Source organism: Acinonyx jubatus, chromosome E2 (genome assembly GCF_027475565.1).
Source record: "Acinonyx jubatus isolate Ajub_Pintada_27869175 chromosome E2, VMU_Ajub_asm_v1.0, whole genome shotgun sequence".
Classification (NCBI taxonomy): domain Eukaryota; kingdom Metazoa; phylum Chordata; class Mammalia; order Carnivora; family Felidae; genus Acinonyx; species Acinonyx jubatus.
In genome coordinates this window covers 6572183-6589112 of record NC_069396.1, presented here as the reverse complement: position 1 = coordinate 6589112, position 16930 = coordinate 6572183, and the positions used below count along the sequence as shown (strand labels likewise).

Sequence of the window (16930 nt, the reverse complement as noted above, 5' to 3'; positions counted from 1 at the left end):
ACAGGTGTGGCATGCCTCACCCACCCTTGTCCGATGCGATTCTGTGGTCACTGGGGAGGCGGTGTTGGGGGGCACTCTGGCCCCACTGGTTGTTTCCCACACCCCTGGTGGGGTGCAAAGGGTTCTTTGCTTAAGTCTCAGTACTCTAGAAGGGGACTCCTCTGGTTAGCCTCCTTTTATCGTTGTGGAGACTGAGGCACAGAGAGACTATACCATGTGCTCAGTGGCCACGGCCCGTCAACGGAGGGCCAACTTTTGAACCAGTGTCTGGTTCCAGTTCCTGCTGTTACACCAGGTGCTTTTCAGCCTCTCTCACCACGTCACCCCCGGTCACCTGAATACTTGCTACCCACACGTGTCTGTGGGGACAGGGGTGGGCACTGCTGGTGAATGGCACCATCCCTGTCCTCATCCTGGTTGGAGTTATCCAGGAAGACTTCCCGGAGCAGGCATGCTTGAGGTGGAGTGTGGAAGGAGAGATCTCATGGAGTGGCAGAGGAAGGATGGGGGGAGGTGCAGGGTGAGGAGCAGGAGGTCCGTGCTGTGGTTCAGAGGGACTGGGGAGGTGAACTCTGGGGCCCTTTAAAAAAGATGACGGAGAAGGGACGCGGTGAGACCCGGTGCATAAGCATCTGGTCTGGTCACTGCCTGCCGTGGAGGCCACTCAACCTCTGTATACTTCGGTTTCTTTGCAAAATGGACACCACTCCCCCTCTTGGGGCAGCTGGAGGTTACCCTCATCAACTGCCCTCCTGCACTTAGCGTGCGATGGCCGAAGCTGAGTGGCCCCAGTTTTCACCTGCATGTAATTTTCTCTCAAGGCTCCCCCTTTGTCAGTGCAAGAAAGGGTCAGAATTTGGGGAGATGGGAGAGAGTTGGCTGGTGTGGGGGGAGGCAGGCACTCATCCTTGTGCACGTGGAGACGGATTGGACAGTGCAGCCTCCAGGGGCACAATGGCACGGGGAGGAGCATGTCGCAGGGACGAGGGTGTGAGGACAGCCAGTTCTAACCAGGATGTGCTGCGCCCATGCGAACATAGGCTCGGAGAGCTTTGCTGGGGTGGCTTTAGGGGAATGGATGGGGCAGGAGCCTGAGAGCAGAGGGTCGAGGAGAGTGCCGACAAAAGGGAGCCCCCCGCCCACCCCGTCCTGTGCCCAGAGACTGAGCTGGACCCCAATCCTGGGTGGAAACAACTTGGGAACGTTGGAGGGCAGGGCAAAGGAAAGCATCCAACTGTACTAAAGATCTGAGTGTGGAGGGGCACCCGGGAGGGCAGAGGGGAAGCTTCCGGGCTGACGCCAGGGGCTGGCTCCAACAGGAGAACAACATGAAGTACTGGGAGAAGAACCAGTCCATCGCCATCGAGCTCTCGGACCTGGTAGTCTACTGCAAGCCGACCAGCAAGACCAAGGACAATTTAGGTACCGTCTCCTCTGACCCTGCCTCCTCCCTTGGCTGAACACCCTGGTTTCCTTTTAAGTCAGGTGCTGTCCGAAGACAGAGCGAGAGAGGTTCGTTGCTCCTTCTCACGTGCTCTCAGAGCATGCAGCCAAAACAGGCCCTTCCGGTACCTTCAGGAGGAAAACCCTCCCTGAGGGTGGATTCGTCTCCCACTGTTGGTCTAACAAGTTAGGACAGACTTGGTGGTTAAAAGCAACACCTGTTTGTTAACTCACAGTCCTGGAGGTCAGAGGTACAACATCAGTGTCAACTGGGCTGAAGTCCAGGTGCCAGCAGGGCCCTGTTCATCCAGAAGTTCAAGGGGAGAATCCGGGACTTGCCTCTTGTGGTGGCTGCCAGCATTCCTGGGCTTGTGGCCAAACCTCCCCCAATCTCCCTATTATATGGACCCTATATTGAGGGCCTAGATGATCCCCCACTTTCAAGCTCTGTAATTGAATCACACCCACAAAGTCCCTTTGCCAGATAAATTACAAAGTCACAGGCCCCAGGGATAAGGACCTGGATGCCTCTGGGGGCCATTCAGCTGGCCACAGAAGGATTCAGGTATCAATCTCCTCACCGTCGCCAAGGGAGCAAGTTCTCTGACCTAGTAAAATCCTGTTCATTTCATCTTCCCCCTTTCTTTGATCTCAAGAATCTGAGTCCAGGACCGAGGACCAGAGGAGCAGCACTAACCCCAGTTAACTGGTCCAAGAACTTGCTCCCCAGGGGGGTCCCTGAGCACCTCCACCTGCAGGGAAGGGTAGCGGAGCTCAGAACCAGACTCGGCCAGACTCCGCGTGTTGATGGGCTGGCCACCACCGTAGTTGCCCGTTTCTGTCCTGTTCCTTCTCCCCTTCCGGGCACCCCCTCCTAGCACCTCCCTGCCTGCAGGCGGCTGACTCTCCCTCCCCCACGGTGCCTGGTTCACTCGTCTTGGGTCCACGACCTCTTGGCTGAGGAGACCACATCCTCAGATGTCGTCCTACCGTTGATCACTGCGGCCACTCCCTACTGCCCCCCTTTCTGCAACCATACCACCTTTGTGTTTTCTTGTACAAGGCTGCTGGTGGCTTTAAACAAGAAGTAAGTTACACCAATCGAGACTAGAAGGCAGGGGGGAGCCCTGGGACCCATAGCAGTACTGGTTATGGAAATGGCATCATAACCACTTGACTGTCTTGGCCTTGAGGTTCCTGGTTTTGGTTTACATCCTGTGTATCCAGCCGTTGTACCAAACGTTAAGAAAATGCACGAGGCACAGAATAAACGGGGACTCCCTCTCTGTGTGCAGAAAACCCCGACTTCCGAGAAATCCGCTCCTTCGTGGAGACGAAGGCGGACAGTGTTGTCAGACAGAAACCGGTCGACCTCCTCAAGTACAATCAGAAGGGCCTGACCCGTGTTTACCCGAAGGGACAGAGGGTGGACTCCTCCAACTACGACCCCTTTCGCCTCTGGCTGTGTGGCTCCCAGATGGTGGCACTCAATTTCCAGACTCCAGGTAAAGGAGCAGGGATGGTCGCATCATTCCAGGCTCGGTCCGCTGGGGCCACCAGTGTGACATGCTACCCTAGAAGGCACGATTGGTCCCAGGAACTGTCACGGTTCAACCAGCACGGTAGCGTGAGGCCCATCAACTGAATGGAGCCTTGACAGGGGCAGTGGACACTTGACATTGCAGAGACAGAAGCTGAGCAGGGAGGCTTAAGTGAGAAAGGAAATACTTGAGCTCATGTAATGAAAAGGTCCAGGCGTTGAGACAGCTTCAGGCACAGCTGCATACAGGTGCTCTGTGGCTGTCTTTAGTGAACTCTTCTCTGGCCCATCGTTCGTTGAGCGTTTCATGCTCAGACTCTTACAGAGATACTCCCTGCTGAGAGAAACCCACATGCTCAACTTTTTTCCACACATGGTAGCAGAAATCACAGTGCTGTGCTCTTTTATTGACAGAGCTATTCACCAGGAGTCTCCTTTATGTTGTTTCTATGTCTGCGTAGGGGGGTTCCATTGAATGGATCCCTCATCTACTCAACTAGTGCCCCCATGGAGGCGCACTGAGGTCCTCTCCCTCATTTGCTATTACAGACAGCCTTGACTCCTGTAACCTTCCGTGAGCACCACTTCCCACGTGGCGGAGCCCTTCGGTGGCACGGAATTCTCAGAAATACAGGCTAGGTCCTACAGCATTGGCATGTGGACCTTTCCTGAGGAAACCCAGTGAACACCCAAGTCCAGCAACGCCTGAGCTCAGACACCTCACCAGGCCGCCCTCCAGAGGGACTGGGTGGGATCGCAAATTGAGAAAACGTTTGAATACACCTTTTCAGCGAAACTTCAGCTCAGTTTTATCCAACTTTTCAGTCTTCGCCAGTACGATGGTCACGTTGTACTTAGGGCTTCCCTTAGGCATAACGTGAACCATGTTTTTACGAAGCGTTTTCTTTTTGCGAACTGTCCCTGTTTCTCGAACAGGGCGTAGGTATTTATAGTACGCATTATCAGATGGCTTTCACGTGTGGATCTTCCCCTGTCATTTGAGTTAGAACGATTTCTCTTTCTGCAACAGGTCTTAAGTGAAATTTTATTTTATTTAAAAAAAATTTTTTTTTTACGCTTATTTATTTTTGAGACAGAGAGAGACACAGCATGAATGGGGGAAGGTCAGAGAGAGAGAGAGGGAGACACAGAATCCGAAACAGGCTCCAGGCTCTGAGCGGTCAGCACAGAGCCTGACGCGGGGCTCGAACTCATGGACCGTGAGATCATGACCTGAGCCGAAGTCGGACGCTTAACCGACTGAGCCACCCAGGCGCCCCTTAAGTGAAATTTTAAAATTAACCCCAATTCTTTTCTAATAAATCTTCAGCGTTGAGTAGGTTTTACTGTCATACTTAGGATGGTGTTCACCAGTCGGGACTTTTTTTGAAACGCATATTTTAACCACTGCCTGAAATTATTTTTGGGGACAGCTAAAATGACGCCCCACCCAGCACCTCGGGCCCAAGAGGCGGCCTCGTCCCGCCTCACTCACAGCTGCCCTTCCCTTGCTTTCCCAGACAAGTACATGCAGATGAATCAAGCCTTGTTCTCACTCAACGGGCGGACAGGCTACGTCCTGCAGCCCGAGAGCATGAGGACGGAGAAGTACGACCCCATGCCACCCGAATCCCAGCGGAAGATTCTGATGACTCTGACGGTCAAGGTAACTCAGGCCTCTGCCCAGTGACACCTGTCATCTTGTGTAAACCATCAACACCCAGTCCCTGTTTCAGGATCTAAATTACGGCACACCCACGGGTTGTAGGGAGGGGACTTGGTCACCACCCCAGGTCTCCTGGGGGTGAGCTAGGAGGAGGTCCATCTCTTACTGGGCTCAGCAGGTGGTCTCATAAGAAAGAAAAAAATGAAGTATATATAACGAAAAAGTCTTTTTTTTTTTTTTTTTTTTTTTAAAGAATACCACTTTCTCCCCTCTCCTTTCCTGGGATGTCTCTGTAGGTTCTCCCTGGGCACAGGGACGATGCGTTCCTGTGCTCAGGAGGTTCATGAGAATGATGGCCTGGGGGCTCCGATCCTGGCTTCTCCTTACCACCTGTTCTCTAGCCCCATCTCCCCGGCCACTGCAGAGGCTTGTTAGGGCTTCAGTGAAGAACCTGCGGCTGGCTTGGACCTCATCTGGTCTGACTGTGGAACCCAGACTGAGCCCCATGCGATGCCACCCATATAAAACTGGAAGAACTGCAGCTTTTACCTTTGGTGCCCTAGGTCCTCGGGGCTCGCCATCTCCCCAAACTTGGCCGAAGCATCGCATGTCCCTTTGTGGAGGTGGAAATCTGCGGGGCTGAATATGACAACAACAAGTTTAAGACCACAGTTGTGAGTAAGTTGCATCACGTGTCCTATTGGCCACATCTTCTCTTTCATCCTCTGTGCCCGCTACAGTTCAGCTCGGGGAGGCGGGGAAACACAGGGCACCGTGATTAACTAGGTGGGCTGGTACCCAGTGCCGTGTTTCTTTGTGTTGGGAGTCCTGGGCCAGCCCCCTATGCAGTGATGCCGGGGTGCTCCCCTTTGGGCAATACCCCCACTCCCTGCCCACTTTATCTACACAGTCAGGCTTGTGTCCAAGGCTAAGGGACAGAGACACAGAGGGTGTGGCTAACCCAGAGGCTGCAGCCTAACATGGGTGATTTTATCCTTCAGAGGGAAGGGAAGCCCAGAGAAATGCTTGCTTGCTCTTCCAGTGGAAGCCAGGAACTGTCAATTTTCTAAGGCCTGGGCTCACTGGCCCTGGTAAAAGACAGCCTGAGGAACTCACGTGTGTACCCGTGACATTGGCATTTCTCAGGGGGTGACAGCCAGGAGGCTGGTGCACACGACTCCAGACCCCCGTCCCTCACCAGATGCGGAGTGTGGCTCTTCCCTCTGTGATCTCTTCCACATGCACCTGTTCCTGCTGTCCTGCCCCTTCCATACCCCGGGGGAGCTGAGATGGTTGCTGTAGCAAGGGGGTGTGGTCTCTTCTCTCTGCTCTCCAAGTACCAGACCTATGAGAGCAGCTTTACCAGAACTGCTTCCGGGAAGAAAGTGTTTCTTAGATCTTGGCATAGATATGTGTTTACAGGGTGCTAAGGAGATTCAGAGCTGACAGAGAGGCAGTTTCACCAGGAGGGGGCAGGTTGAATGGGGCCTCAGCTGAGCCTTGATCTCCTTCCAGATGACAATGGCCTAAGCCCCGTTTGGGCTCCGACACAGGAGAAGGTGACCTTTGAAATTTATGACCCAAACCTCGCGTTTCTGCGCTTTGTGGTCTACGAGGAAGATATGTTCAGTGATCCCAACTTCCTCGCTCATGCCACTTACCCCATCAAAGGAATCAAATCAGGTAAGATGTTTAAAAAAAATTTTTTTTTTAACGTTTGAGAGCGAGCGAGCGAGAGCCAGGGAGGGGCAGAGAGAGAGGGAGACACGGCATCCGAAGCAGGCTCCAGGCTCTGAGCTGTGAACACAGAGCCCAACGCGGGGCTCGAACCCATGAACCGTGAGATCATGTCCTGAGCCGAAGTCATATGCTCAACCGACTGAGCCACCCAGGCGCCCTGAAGATGTTTTAGTTGAGATGGTCGGTTTGGGATAGCATCGTTTTTGGTCTGTGCTGCTGGCTTTAGAAAGAACCAAAAAGCACGCCTCCTGGTTTGTATTAAATTGTTGCAAAACTGATTGGGTGGCTCGGACCGCTGACCATGCGGCTGTTACCATGGGGACAGCCTCCATTTTGCACAGAGACCAGGGAAGGTGGGGAGGCTGGGCCCCTTCACAGTCAGGCCTTTGTGCAAAGTTGGATTATTAGGGAATTACCCATCTGGTAGTGTAGTTTGATTTCATTCCGAAAGGCTAGGGGCTTAGGGTGAGGGCAGCTCCGGCCCTCCCCCAGGCTCGCACTGCACTCTGGGGGGAAGAAAAAGGCCCTGAGCAGCTGTGAGCTACGATCTCAGCTCTGCCTCTTCCTGAGGCCTAGAGAGTCCCCAGGAGACAGACTTCTTCCACTGCTACCACTTTCTTCTATGCTGAGCCAAACTCCTTCGTGCTGCTTGAAGGGTCTAATTGGGTCTGCCTGTGACCACGCCAAGCTGGGACATGTGACCAGCTCTTAAGAACTAGGAAATGGAGTCCCATTACCGCCCCCCCCCCCCCCCGGGGAGGGGGTTCAGAGTTTCATGCTGCTCTGTAAAGGTGGCTATTCTTGTAGACAGTTTCTCTCCTCTCCTGCGGGACTTGATATGTAATGTTTGACAAATAGTCCCTGGTTCCATGTGGAATTCCCTTTTCCCCCTTCCTCGGTATTTCTGAGGCATGAGACAGAAGACCCTAGATCCTTCTGGAGTCCTCATGAGGTCACGGTTCCCCAAGGATCCCAAGGTTTCAAGGTTTCCAAACTTGAAACATATCAGATATTCCCTCAGTTTCTACCTTTCTTAGCATCATAAATCGGATCATTTCCGGCGTGGCGCCCTTGCCCAGCTGGGCATATGGTTGGAAAATGCAGGCTCCTGGGCCCATCCCGGGGTGCTCCGACTCCCCTGGGGTGGGGCCCCGAAGTTGCACGTTCAGGCAGCTCCTCAGGTGGCACTTGGAAAGGACTGAGCGTGGCTGCCTATCTTATCACCCAGGAAACAAATTCCTAAGCAAAGGAGTAGATCAAATCCGAACTTAGAAACCACGTCTTCATAGTTTCCTCTAAATCCCTAGCATCTGATATTCGACAGCCCCTCTTGCTTAGCGAGCCCACACTGAAAACTACTTTAAACCCGGCAGTCAAGGTGCAATTTTGTAACGTGCCCTTTTACGTAAGGGTTAGGATGGACTTCTTTTTACAGTAACCGTTTGCCTGTTCCTAACCCACCTCCCCCTGGACCCATCCTGCACAGACAGGGGTGTGATGTCATGGAGAGAGGTCAGAGTTAGTGAACCTTCCCTTCCCAGCCAGGAAATAGTATCAATTAATCTAGAAAACTCTATGACTTAGCCTGGAGGTTTAAATTTTTTTTTTTAATGTTTGTTTATTTTTGAGACAGAGACAGAGCATGAACGGGGGAGGGTCAGAGAGAGAGGGAGACACAGAATCTGAAACAGGCTCCAGGCTCTGAGCCGGCAGCACAGAGCCCGACGCGGGGCTCGAACTCACGGACCGCGAGATCGTGACCTGAGCCGAAGTCAGATGCTTAACCGACTGAGCCACCCAGGCGCCCCAGCCTGGAGGTTTAAAACACAAAGAGCAGTATGTCAGGGATGATGAAAGAAGGGAGCCTTCCCCTGCTCCCATGTGGCGTCCAGTGACCTCTGGCACATTCATGTCCCAGGGAGGCATGAAGTGAACAATCCCTTTGTGCATAAGGCATTGGGGGCCTTCTGAACTCAGAAATAGACTCTGCCCGTTGTCATTAGGGATGCACTTAAGCTTTTGAGCCAGATGGAGCACAGGAAGGAAGGAAAATAGCATTTATTGTGTTTTGTGCCTTAAACTCTCTAATCCGTGCAGCAGTCCCGTGAAAGAGGTTTTATCATCTCTGCTTCTTAAGCATGAGCACTTTAGGGCCCGGAGCTGTTCACTGGCTTGCTCAAGGTCACACACCTGTAGGACCAGAACTGGGATGCAGACCCAGGAGTGACTTCCTTCCTCCTCTGCAGGCCTCCCCTACTCCGAATAAGCCAAAATTCTGAGCCTGCCTCAGATCATGTCTCCGGTTTCCTGTGTATCTATGGCAACAGCCCAAGCTGACAAGGACAAAACAGAACCACACTGTTTCTTGGTGAAACTGGGCAACACCTTTCCACCCTAACCCCAAGATGCATGAAGGCTGCTCAGGAAATGAGACCTGGGCATTGAAAGGGGGGGGGGGGGCGCGTGGGCATAGGGCATGCCCTCTCCCAATCTGGAGGCACATGTACTCTAAGCAGAATGGCACCACCCGCTCATTGGAGTGCAGGGGCAACCCGATAGCCTTCCCCATAGCAGGAAGTGGTCAGCAGTCCAGGACGTTCTAACAGTCGATCAACACCCAGACAGATTTCTTCCACATTGTCCACAGATCAGCTCTATTTCAGGCCCCACCCCAGCCCTCCAGTTAGAGTCTGCATTTAATAAGATTCCCATAACATTAAAGCCGGAGGGGCTCTAGGCTGGACTGTAGGAATTCTGTGGGTAGCCAGGAAAAAAACAGACCAGCAAACCAACAACAACAACAACAAAAGAATCACATCACCTAGGAGGAGAGACTAGGTGAGAACACTTCACTATTCACGGAAAGCAACGTCCCCAAAATCCTGCAAGGAAAAGTGTCACCTGAGAGCTTTATACTCAAACTGTCACTCAGTTATAAAAAAAAATGGATGCGTTCAAATATGTGCCGCTTGAGGATTATATGTCCCATGAGGTTTTTGAAACTGAGAGGACAAATTAAGCCAACAAAAACCCTGATAGAGGGACGTGTGGGTGGCTCATTTGGCGTCTTCCTGCAGAGGAGGAAGTCAGGCGTCTGACTCTTGGTTTCGTCTCAGGTCATGATCTCATGGTTTGTGAGTTTGAGCCCCACGTCAGGCTCCACCCTGACAGAGCTGAACCTGCTTGGGATTCTTTCCCTCTCCTCTGCTCCCTCTCCCTCTCAAAATAAATAAATAAGCTTAAAAAAACTGAAAAAACTGATAGGGAAGTTCAGTCAAAAGGAGGGGAGCACTGGACATTTAAAATTTACACACAGTGAAATGCACAAATTTTAAATCCTAAGAGCACTGTAAACCAGTATCGAGCTCCAGTCCCTGAGACACACGCGGACGCATTCAGGGGAAGTATACAGTTGTGTATATATTTCCAAGTAAGATGACACCTGTGCGCCTGATGCAGGGATGGCTAAGTGTGATAAAACAAAAAGAGTAAAAGGTTAACGGGAGGATGTAGGTGATGGGTGTACAAGTGGCCCTTGTAATAGGATTTTAGCTTTGCTGTAACCAAGTCTCCCTCTGTGCAAGAATTATGGTTACAAAATGCAACACAAATACAGTTGAACAGCATGGGGGTGGGGGACGTCGTTCTGTCAAGCAGTCAAAAATCCACATATGACTTTTGATGCCCCAAACCTAACTACTAATAGCCTATTGCTGACTGGAAGCCTTACTGATAACAAAGTCAACACATACTTTGTATTTTATACTGTATTCTTAAGGTAGAGAAAAGACCCCGTTAAGAAAGTTACAAGAGGGGAGCATGGGTGGCTTAGTCGGTTAAGCATCGGACTTTGGCTCAGGTCACAATCTCAGTGCTTGGGAGTTCGAGCCCCGCGTCAGGCTCTGTGCGGACAGCTCAGAGGCTGGAGCCTCTTCAGATTTTTTATCTTTCTCTCTCTCTCTGCCCCTCTCCCGCTCATACTCTGTCTCTCTCTCAAAAACAAACATTAAAAAAAATTTTTTAAAAAGTTATAAGAAAATATATTTACAGTACTGTATATCTTGAAAAAAACCTGCATATAAGTGGACCCTTGCAGCTCGAACCCACGTTGTTTAGGGGTCATCTATATTATTTAGACGCTTGTCCTGTAAAGATGATAAAATTAGGGGGACGAAGGAGAGGGAAGGTATAGGCTTGCATGACCTCATCAACAGTGGGAAGCGAGAGAGAGAGGAATCCTATGGTACCTTTAAACATTCTCCAAGAGAAATAATAATAATCACACACGCCAAAAACCTGAATGGTGGAAGAGGAAGAAGAGGGAGTAGAGGGAGTGCCCCAATGTAGGCATTGCTTGTCCTGGAGAATGGGGTAGAGTGCAAATAAAAGCTTTCCAGGCAAACCAGGACCACATTGTGAACCTCCAAGGTAGTGTAAATGCAAACTGTAGCGTTCGGAACTGCTTAGGTTAGGGTATGATCAGTAGTGATTTTAAAGCAACTCAAGACCATAGACTATGTCGGGAAGATACCGTTCAGAGTGGTTTCTTCCGGGGGCAGCTGGGTGGCTCAGTTGGTTAAGTGTCTGACTCGATCTCAGCTCAGGTCTTGATCTTAGGGTTGAGTTCAAGCCCCACGTTGGGCTCCACATGGGGCATGAAACCTACTTTAAAAAGTGCGCCTTCTAGAATAAGGGGTTATGCGGGGGGTAGGAATGAGAGTTTAATTTTTAGTATGTATTTGTTCTTACTAAAACAAGCCAACAGATCAGCCTTTGAGATGTGTTGTCTTTTTTTTTGAGATGTGTTGTCTTAAACATTACCTAATGGGGGAAAAAGTCAGCTCTACCTCAACCATCCCCTAAATAATAAGAAACATTTAAATGACTGTCCTAATTATAAATAGAGAAAGGCTTTCAGAGGATCAATACTGCTCGGGATCGCCAAGGGACAGATTTCCTCCTATTGGAAATCTTTAAAGATAAAACACTGCCCCCTCCCCCTCCTAGCAGCAGACATGAAGGGAGGGGTTGTGAAGGAAGCTTTACTCCTTTGAGTCTTTTGGCCTCAGGAGTATTCAAGAACGTGAAGCATCGCTGCAGTCACTCTACATTCAGTGTGTGATGTTCTGGAGGTTTTGATTTCTCTTGAGTGATTCATTTTCATTTCTGCATGAATCTTTAACCCCCTTCTCTGTGCGGGCCTGTCTGTGAGGGCTGCGTTCCTGAGCCCATGTCCCTAACCATCAGGATGGGACCTCTGGTTTCCATAAAGTCAGCCCCCAGCTTGGGACGACACCCTAGCCCTGGCTACGCCTGAGAACGCCAAGGTCTGATATGAATGGCCTCCCTTTGCATGATCTTTCCATTCCACAGGATTCAGATCTGTTCCTCTGAAGAATGGGTACAGTGAAGATATCGAGCTGGCTTCCCTCCTGGTGTTCTGTGAGATGCAGCCAGTCCTGGTGAGTGAACACCAGGTGGGGTGGAAATGGCCTGTGCGTACGGCTGGTAGATGGACTTAAACCCGTTGGGCATTATCCAGCCAGACACGCCCATCACACAAGAATCCCGCAGCCACCCCAGGTTTTTCCTTCCAGCAACCTTCCCTCTTGGAGAATGCAGTACGGTTCTTTGAGTAGATCTTGTAGTTGGAAAGGGTGAAGCTCGTTGGAAGTTCCTTATAGTTCTGTTTCAGCCAGTAGAGTCAGGCAAGACAATGCTCTTCTAGAGAAGCTCATCCTTTCTGGGGGCCTTTCCCCACCTGTTGGGTCCTTGGGAGTCCCTTCAGAAGGTCTGACAGCATCCACTGAGGCCTTGTCGTGGCCAGTGCTGGGGAGAGGAGTTCACAGTGATAGGCACTACTTTTGTCATTCTCTTTGCTGCTGGAGGAGCCTTCCTGGTCCTTTTGCCAAGACCTTGAAGATCCTTAGCCTCTCCTTTGATGAACCAGTTTAGGGAGGTTTGGTGGGAAGGGCTTGGCCTCACCGGATGCAGCACCAGTGTGTGATAGTTTATGTCTCCCTCGATGGTTAGAGAATATCTCGATGTGTGATTTTGGAGCTTTAAAATCGTCTTGACAGCCTCTCCCATAGAATGAAAGCCACTTGGCATGTGTTTTTGCGAGAACCCACGATGTGGCCAACCCAATCTCACAAGATCTTTCCCTCTCCCTACCACAAAACCCAGCATGAACGGGTTGAGTGTGTGGTCACCCCACTCCTCTTCGGATAGCCTAGAACAACCCTGGTTCTGGACCCCAGCAGGCTGACGTGGGCTTGGTCATCGCCCCAGGATTTTCATCTTGATTTCTCATCCTGGTTGTTCTCTGGGTACAGAAATCACAGCCTCTAATTTGTTGTTTTGGAAGTTGCTTATTAGGCAACTTCCAGAATAAAGCTGAGAACCATCCAATGGGGAAGGGAGGATGGCAGGGGTGGAGATGCCTTTTAACAGCTGTAGCCATAGTCCATGCAGTAAAAATTCATGAACGCGACTCAGAGGAGAGAACATTAGGCTTTTCTGCATAGCTGTCTGCCTTAACATTCAGTTTCTGCAACCTTGATAGTTTTCCACTTCAGAGCATTTTATAAACATGGAAATGGAACAGGATGCAAACATAAGGAAAGACAGACAGGAAGCACTAAAAGCAGGAAGCGGACACTTAACAGGCACAGTAGTTGGGGGCCAGAGAACCTCCCTGACAGCCAAAGACATCACTTGTGTTGGTGTAAAATAAGCTCACGATGACAGAATTGTGCCTGGAAAGGGTAAGGCGATGGATGGTGCAAAGTTTCCCATTTTCAAACAAAGTTTAAATGGCAGTGCTTCAGACTCTGTCAAAGTAAACATTGACACGAACTGTCGTTTTTGCTTGACCCTTCGGTTATGGATCAGAAACTCACCTTTCATGATTGTGACTGTGATTGCAAGGCTGGGTCCCGAAAGGGCACCTGAGTCGGTCATAGGTCCTTGTTGAGAATACCCAAGACTTAATTAAATGGCTCTTCTTTTAGAATGAATTACGCATTTGTCAATTTATCACCAATAAGACTGAGTTCTTTAAGTCCATTAAAAGACCTCAGCCAGAATACATGATTTTGTTTACCTAAACACACACAGAGCCCAGATTGTGGAAACTAGTTTTATAATCTGGGGGAAGAGGACTAGATAATGTTGGCATTTGGTCTGTTTGACTCCTTCACTTCCTAGGTCAATGTTGCCTTTATGTAAATGATACTACTACAAATCCGTGTGTCCATGTGTATTTCTTTTTTAAAGCAGGTTTCTTAACTTTGGGGCCAGAGGTTTGTGGAGGAAATTGTCCTCTGCATTTAGAAAGTTCAGCAGCATCCCTGCCCCTTGTGTAACCACCCAACATGTCCCCGGGTTGGCAAAACTGTCCTTGTTGAGAACGGCTCTAAGCGAAATTCTAAACACTTTTCATACTATTACCTAATCTTTAACAGCATTTTTCCACTGAATGGATGGACCATAGATTACCAAATTGGTCGTTTACATGGAGTCCACTTGCAAGTAAGGCTTTCATGAAATTCTTTATGTGCCTCTGCTTTTCCTCCTTTAATTCAGTGTTATTTTCTTAGGACTTATTGCCAGATACGGGGTCAGTTTATTGAAGCAGGATGGTAGAAATATAAAACCTGGAATACATAAGCATGAAGACCCCTGGCTTAGTCAGGCTTACCTTCCCCAGCCCACAGAAGGATCTGGGATTCTGTTGCCTGGGGAACGGGAACCCATGTGCATAAAAGGCCATCTGCAGACATTTCATGGACAAACAATGTGATAAACTGGGCTTCAGATGATGGTAGGGCCACGTTGGTCTAGACCATGCTCCGCAAAGCTGTTATAAACAACTTGGAAACATTATAAATAATTTGGTAATACCAACAGCAGAGAAACAGTACATTTAAAAGAAAATGCCCTCCCCTAGATTTACTTTCTCTATGGGGGAAGCCTCCCACGTGGGTGCTGTTAGGGATGCGGTGGGGAGCGAGGGCATCGTGTGGGGCACCAAGGGGAACGTTAACTTGCAGAGATCTGCTCTCTGAAGGAGTTTTGGCAGAGAAGTTGTCAGAGTATGTGCAAACCTCATTTTAGCTGCTGGTTTTTGAGCTTTTATTGAATTCCACATCTGTCACCTGGTTCTGAGGTGCTCACAGGTGCCATTCGGTGATGCGGAATCACACGGTGACGAGGAGTCTCTGGGGAGCTGAGCTGGGTTGTTTGGTAGACCTGGGCTTTCTCATTGTTCAAGGTCAAACCTTGTTCTATTTATCACCGTATCCTCTGTCCTGCCAGGGAGAGACTCTGGTAAATAGCTTTGCAGAAGACTTCTCTGAGCCAGTGATTGATCCGGTGAGGGCTTGATGGAGTTTAAAGCTCCAGAAAATAGTCGGTGAGCACTTGAAGCTTCTTCTGAAGAAGCCATTTACACATCACAATTGCTTGATCAATCCTCAGTCCTTTGCCCTGTTAGCTATATATATGGTTTATAAGATGTGTTTTCAACACTATTTTATTACACTTGAAAAGTAGTAAAACAAAGGAAGGGAGGTTGGAAAAATTCCATTAAGCAACCTGTCCATAACCACAGGTAGCATTTTGGCAGATTTGATATAGCCATCGTTGGATTCATGTAATACGCATGAACACGTGCCCTTTATCGACTTCACAGGAGCATTTTTCAATGTTGTTAGGATTTTCAAAGCCATTAATGCCTGTTTGATCAGGTATGGGTTTCTCATTCGCTTAGCCATTCTCCCACTGATGGACAATGAGGTTGTTTGCAGCTTTTTACGTTATAAATAATGAAGGTCTTCATATAACCTTTTTTGATTACAAATTATTTCCTGGGGCTAGACATTTAATAATGGAATACCAGATCAGAAAGGGGAAAAAAAACACATTTTGGATGCATGTTGAATTGTTCTCTCAAAGTAGTTTCTTTTCAGTTGATGTATCCTATCCATTGTGCCACTAACTGAGAAGGGATTCCACTCAAATGATTTAAACTCGTGAGATTCCGAATAGGACGGGAGCAAGTATGAAAGCTTGAATATTCCTCCTAGTTGCCATCGGTGGGCAGGCTGGCAGGACCTGGGGTCTCTGATTACTGATCCTGGGGTGGATGGGGCTGGGTAGGGGTGCAGGTGTTGGGCTGGAACGACCAGGAGGCCATGGTTCCCAGCGAGGGCTCGGCAGGAAGAGAGGTGTGGATCTCTATGCGGAAGAGCTCAGCACACACGCGAGAGACCCCGGACCGGGAGCTGCACCCTGCAGCTAAGCCAGTCACGGTGTCTGAGCATGGCCAAGATTTCCTTACACTTGGGAAGGCCCTCCTTGGGCCTCAACAGTTAACGTGTGCCAGTCTGACCCCAAAGAGCAGAGACTTCTGTGCCTATCAGGAAGGCCCAACAGCTGGATGCGATTTGAACGACAAAACCATGAGTGTGAAGTGAAAAGACAAAGCCACTGCCCGGCAGTAAGAGGAAGACGGACCCAGGTGGACACATGGTACAGGTGGCTGGCAGTTCAAGTAGAGCCATCGGAAGTATCCAAAGAGGAGCCCAACATCCGAGTCCTAAGAGCGTTCGAGGATATCTAAATAGAGCACTGAAAAAGACTTCCTGGAATTTGAAATTAAAACCTCATTTCCTGAATTTAGATATTCAGCATATAACAGAGATCTGCGTTAGTGACCGGAGATATAACACGGAGGAAATGTCTCACAATCCAAGTGCGCCTGGGGGGCTCAGTCGGTTCAACGTCCGACTCTTGATTTCAGCTCAGGTTATGATCCCAGGGTTGTGGGATCGAGCCCTGCCTCAGGCCCCATGCTGAGCTCCTGCATAAAATTCTCCCCCCCCCACCCCCCACACGGTCTCAAAAACAAAAAAACAATTTAAAGAAAAGTCTCGCAATCCAGAACAATGCCACCATGACAGCCTCAGAGAACGGATGCAAAACACCTACAGGCAAGCATGTCCCCACGAACAAAGCGGAACAGATGGGTAGGGAGCTATCAATGAAAGTGAACAGACGGAACTTTCTCTTCTTTGCTGCTTGAGAAGGTTTCCTTGATTCCCAAAGGGACAAATCGAAAGCACACTGTGCTGGGTTCTAGCACAGGCACACCTTGTTTTATTGTGCTTTGCAGATACCGCATTTTTGTGTTTTTTAACCAATCGAAGGTTTGTGGCAACCCTGTGTCAGGCAAGGCTAGTGGCACCATTTTTCCAAAAGACATTTGCTCACTTCCTGTCTCTGCCACGTTTTGGCTCATATTTCAAACTTCTTTGATGGGGATCTTTGATGTTACTATTTTAGTTGTTTCGGAGCCGCCTGAACCACACACTTAGAAGGACGGCAAGGTTGTGTGCGTCCTTGTTACTCCACCTGTCGGCCACCTTCTGTCTCCCTCCCTGAGACACAACACTGAAATCAAGCCAGCTGATGACCCTACAGTGGCCTCCACGTGATCCAGTGAAACGCAGAGTCCGTCAGGGCAGCAGACTTCATCG

The 16930-nt window shown here is 49.7% G+C and overlaps 1 protein-coding gene and 1 long non-coding RNA gene across 6 annotated transcripts in view; one reads left to right on the top strand and one right to left on the bottom strand.

Annotated features, from left to right (window-relative positions):
- The window catches only part of LOC128313267 (uncharacterized), a 68383-nt gene that overhangs the window by 13883 nt on the left and 37570 nt on the right, over positions 1-16930 (bottom strand). For both annotated transcript variants that reach the window (XR_008293727.1, XR_008293726.1), the window contains exon 2: positions 5199-5288. This is a non-coding gene — a long non-coding RNA (uncharacterized LOC128313267). The remainder of the gene's footprint in view (positions 1-5198; positions 5289-16930) is intronic.
- PLCG2 (phospholipase C gamma 2) overlaps positions 1-16930 on the top strand; it is a 152607-nt gene that overhangs the window by 119920 nt on the left and 15757 nt on the right. For all 4 annotated transcript variants that reach the window (XM_027076280.2, XM_027076281.2, XM_027076282.2 and 1 more), the window contains 6 exons: positions 1320-1422; positions 2739-2948; positions 4504-4649; positions 5213-5327; positions 6165-6332; positions 11763-11851. In XM_027076280.2, the coding sequence (XP_026932081.1) occupies positions 1320-1422; positions 2739-2948; positions 4504-4649; positions 5213-5327; positions 6165-6332; positions 11763-11851 (831 nt within the window). The remainder of the gene's footprint in view (positions 1-1319; positions 1423-2738; positions 2949-4503; positions 4650-5212; positions 5328-6164; positions 6333-11762; positions 11852-16930) is intronic.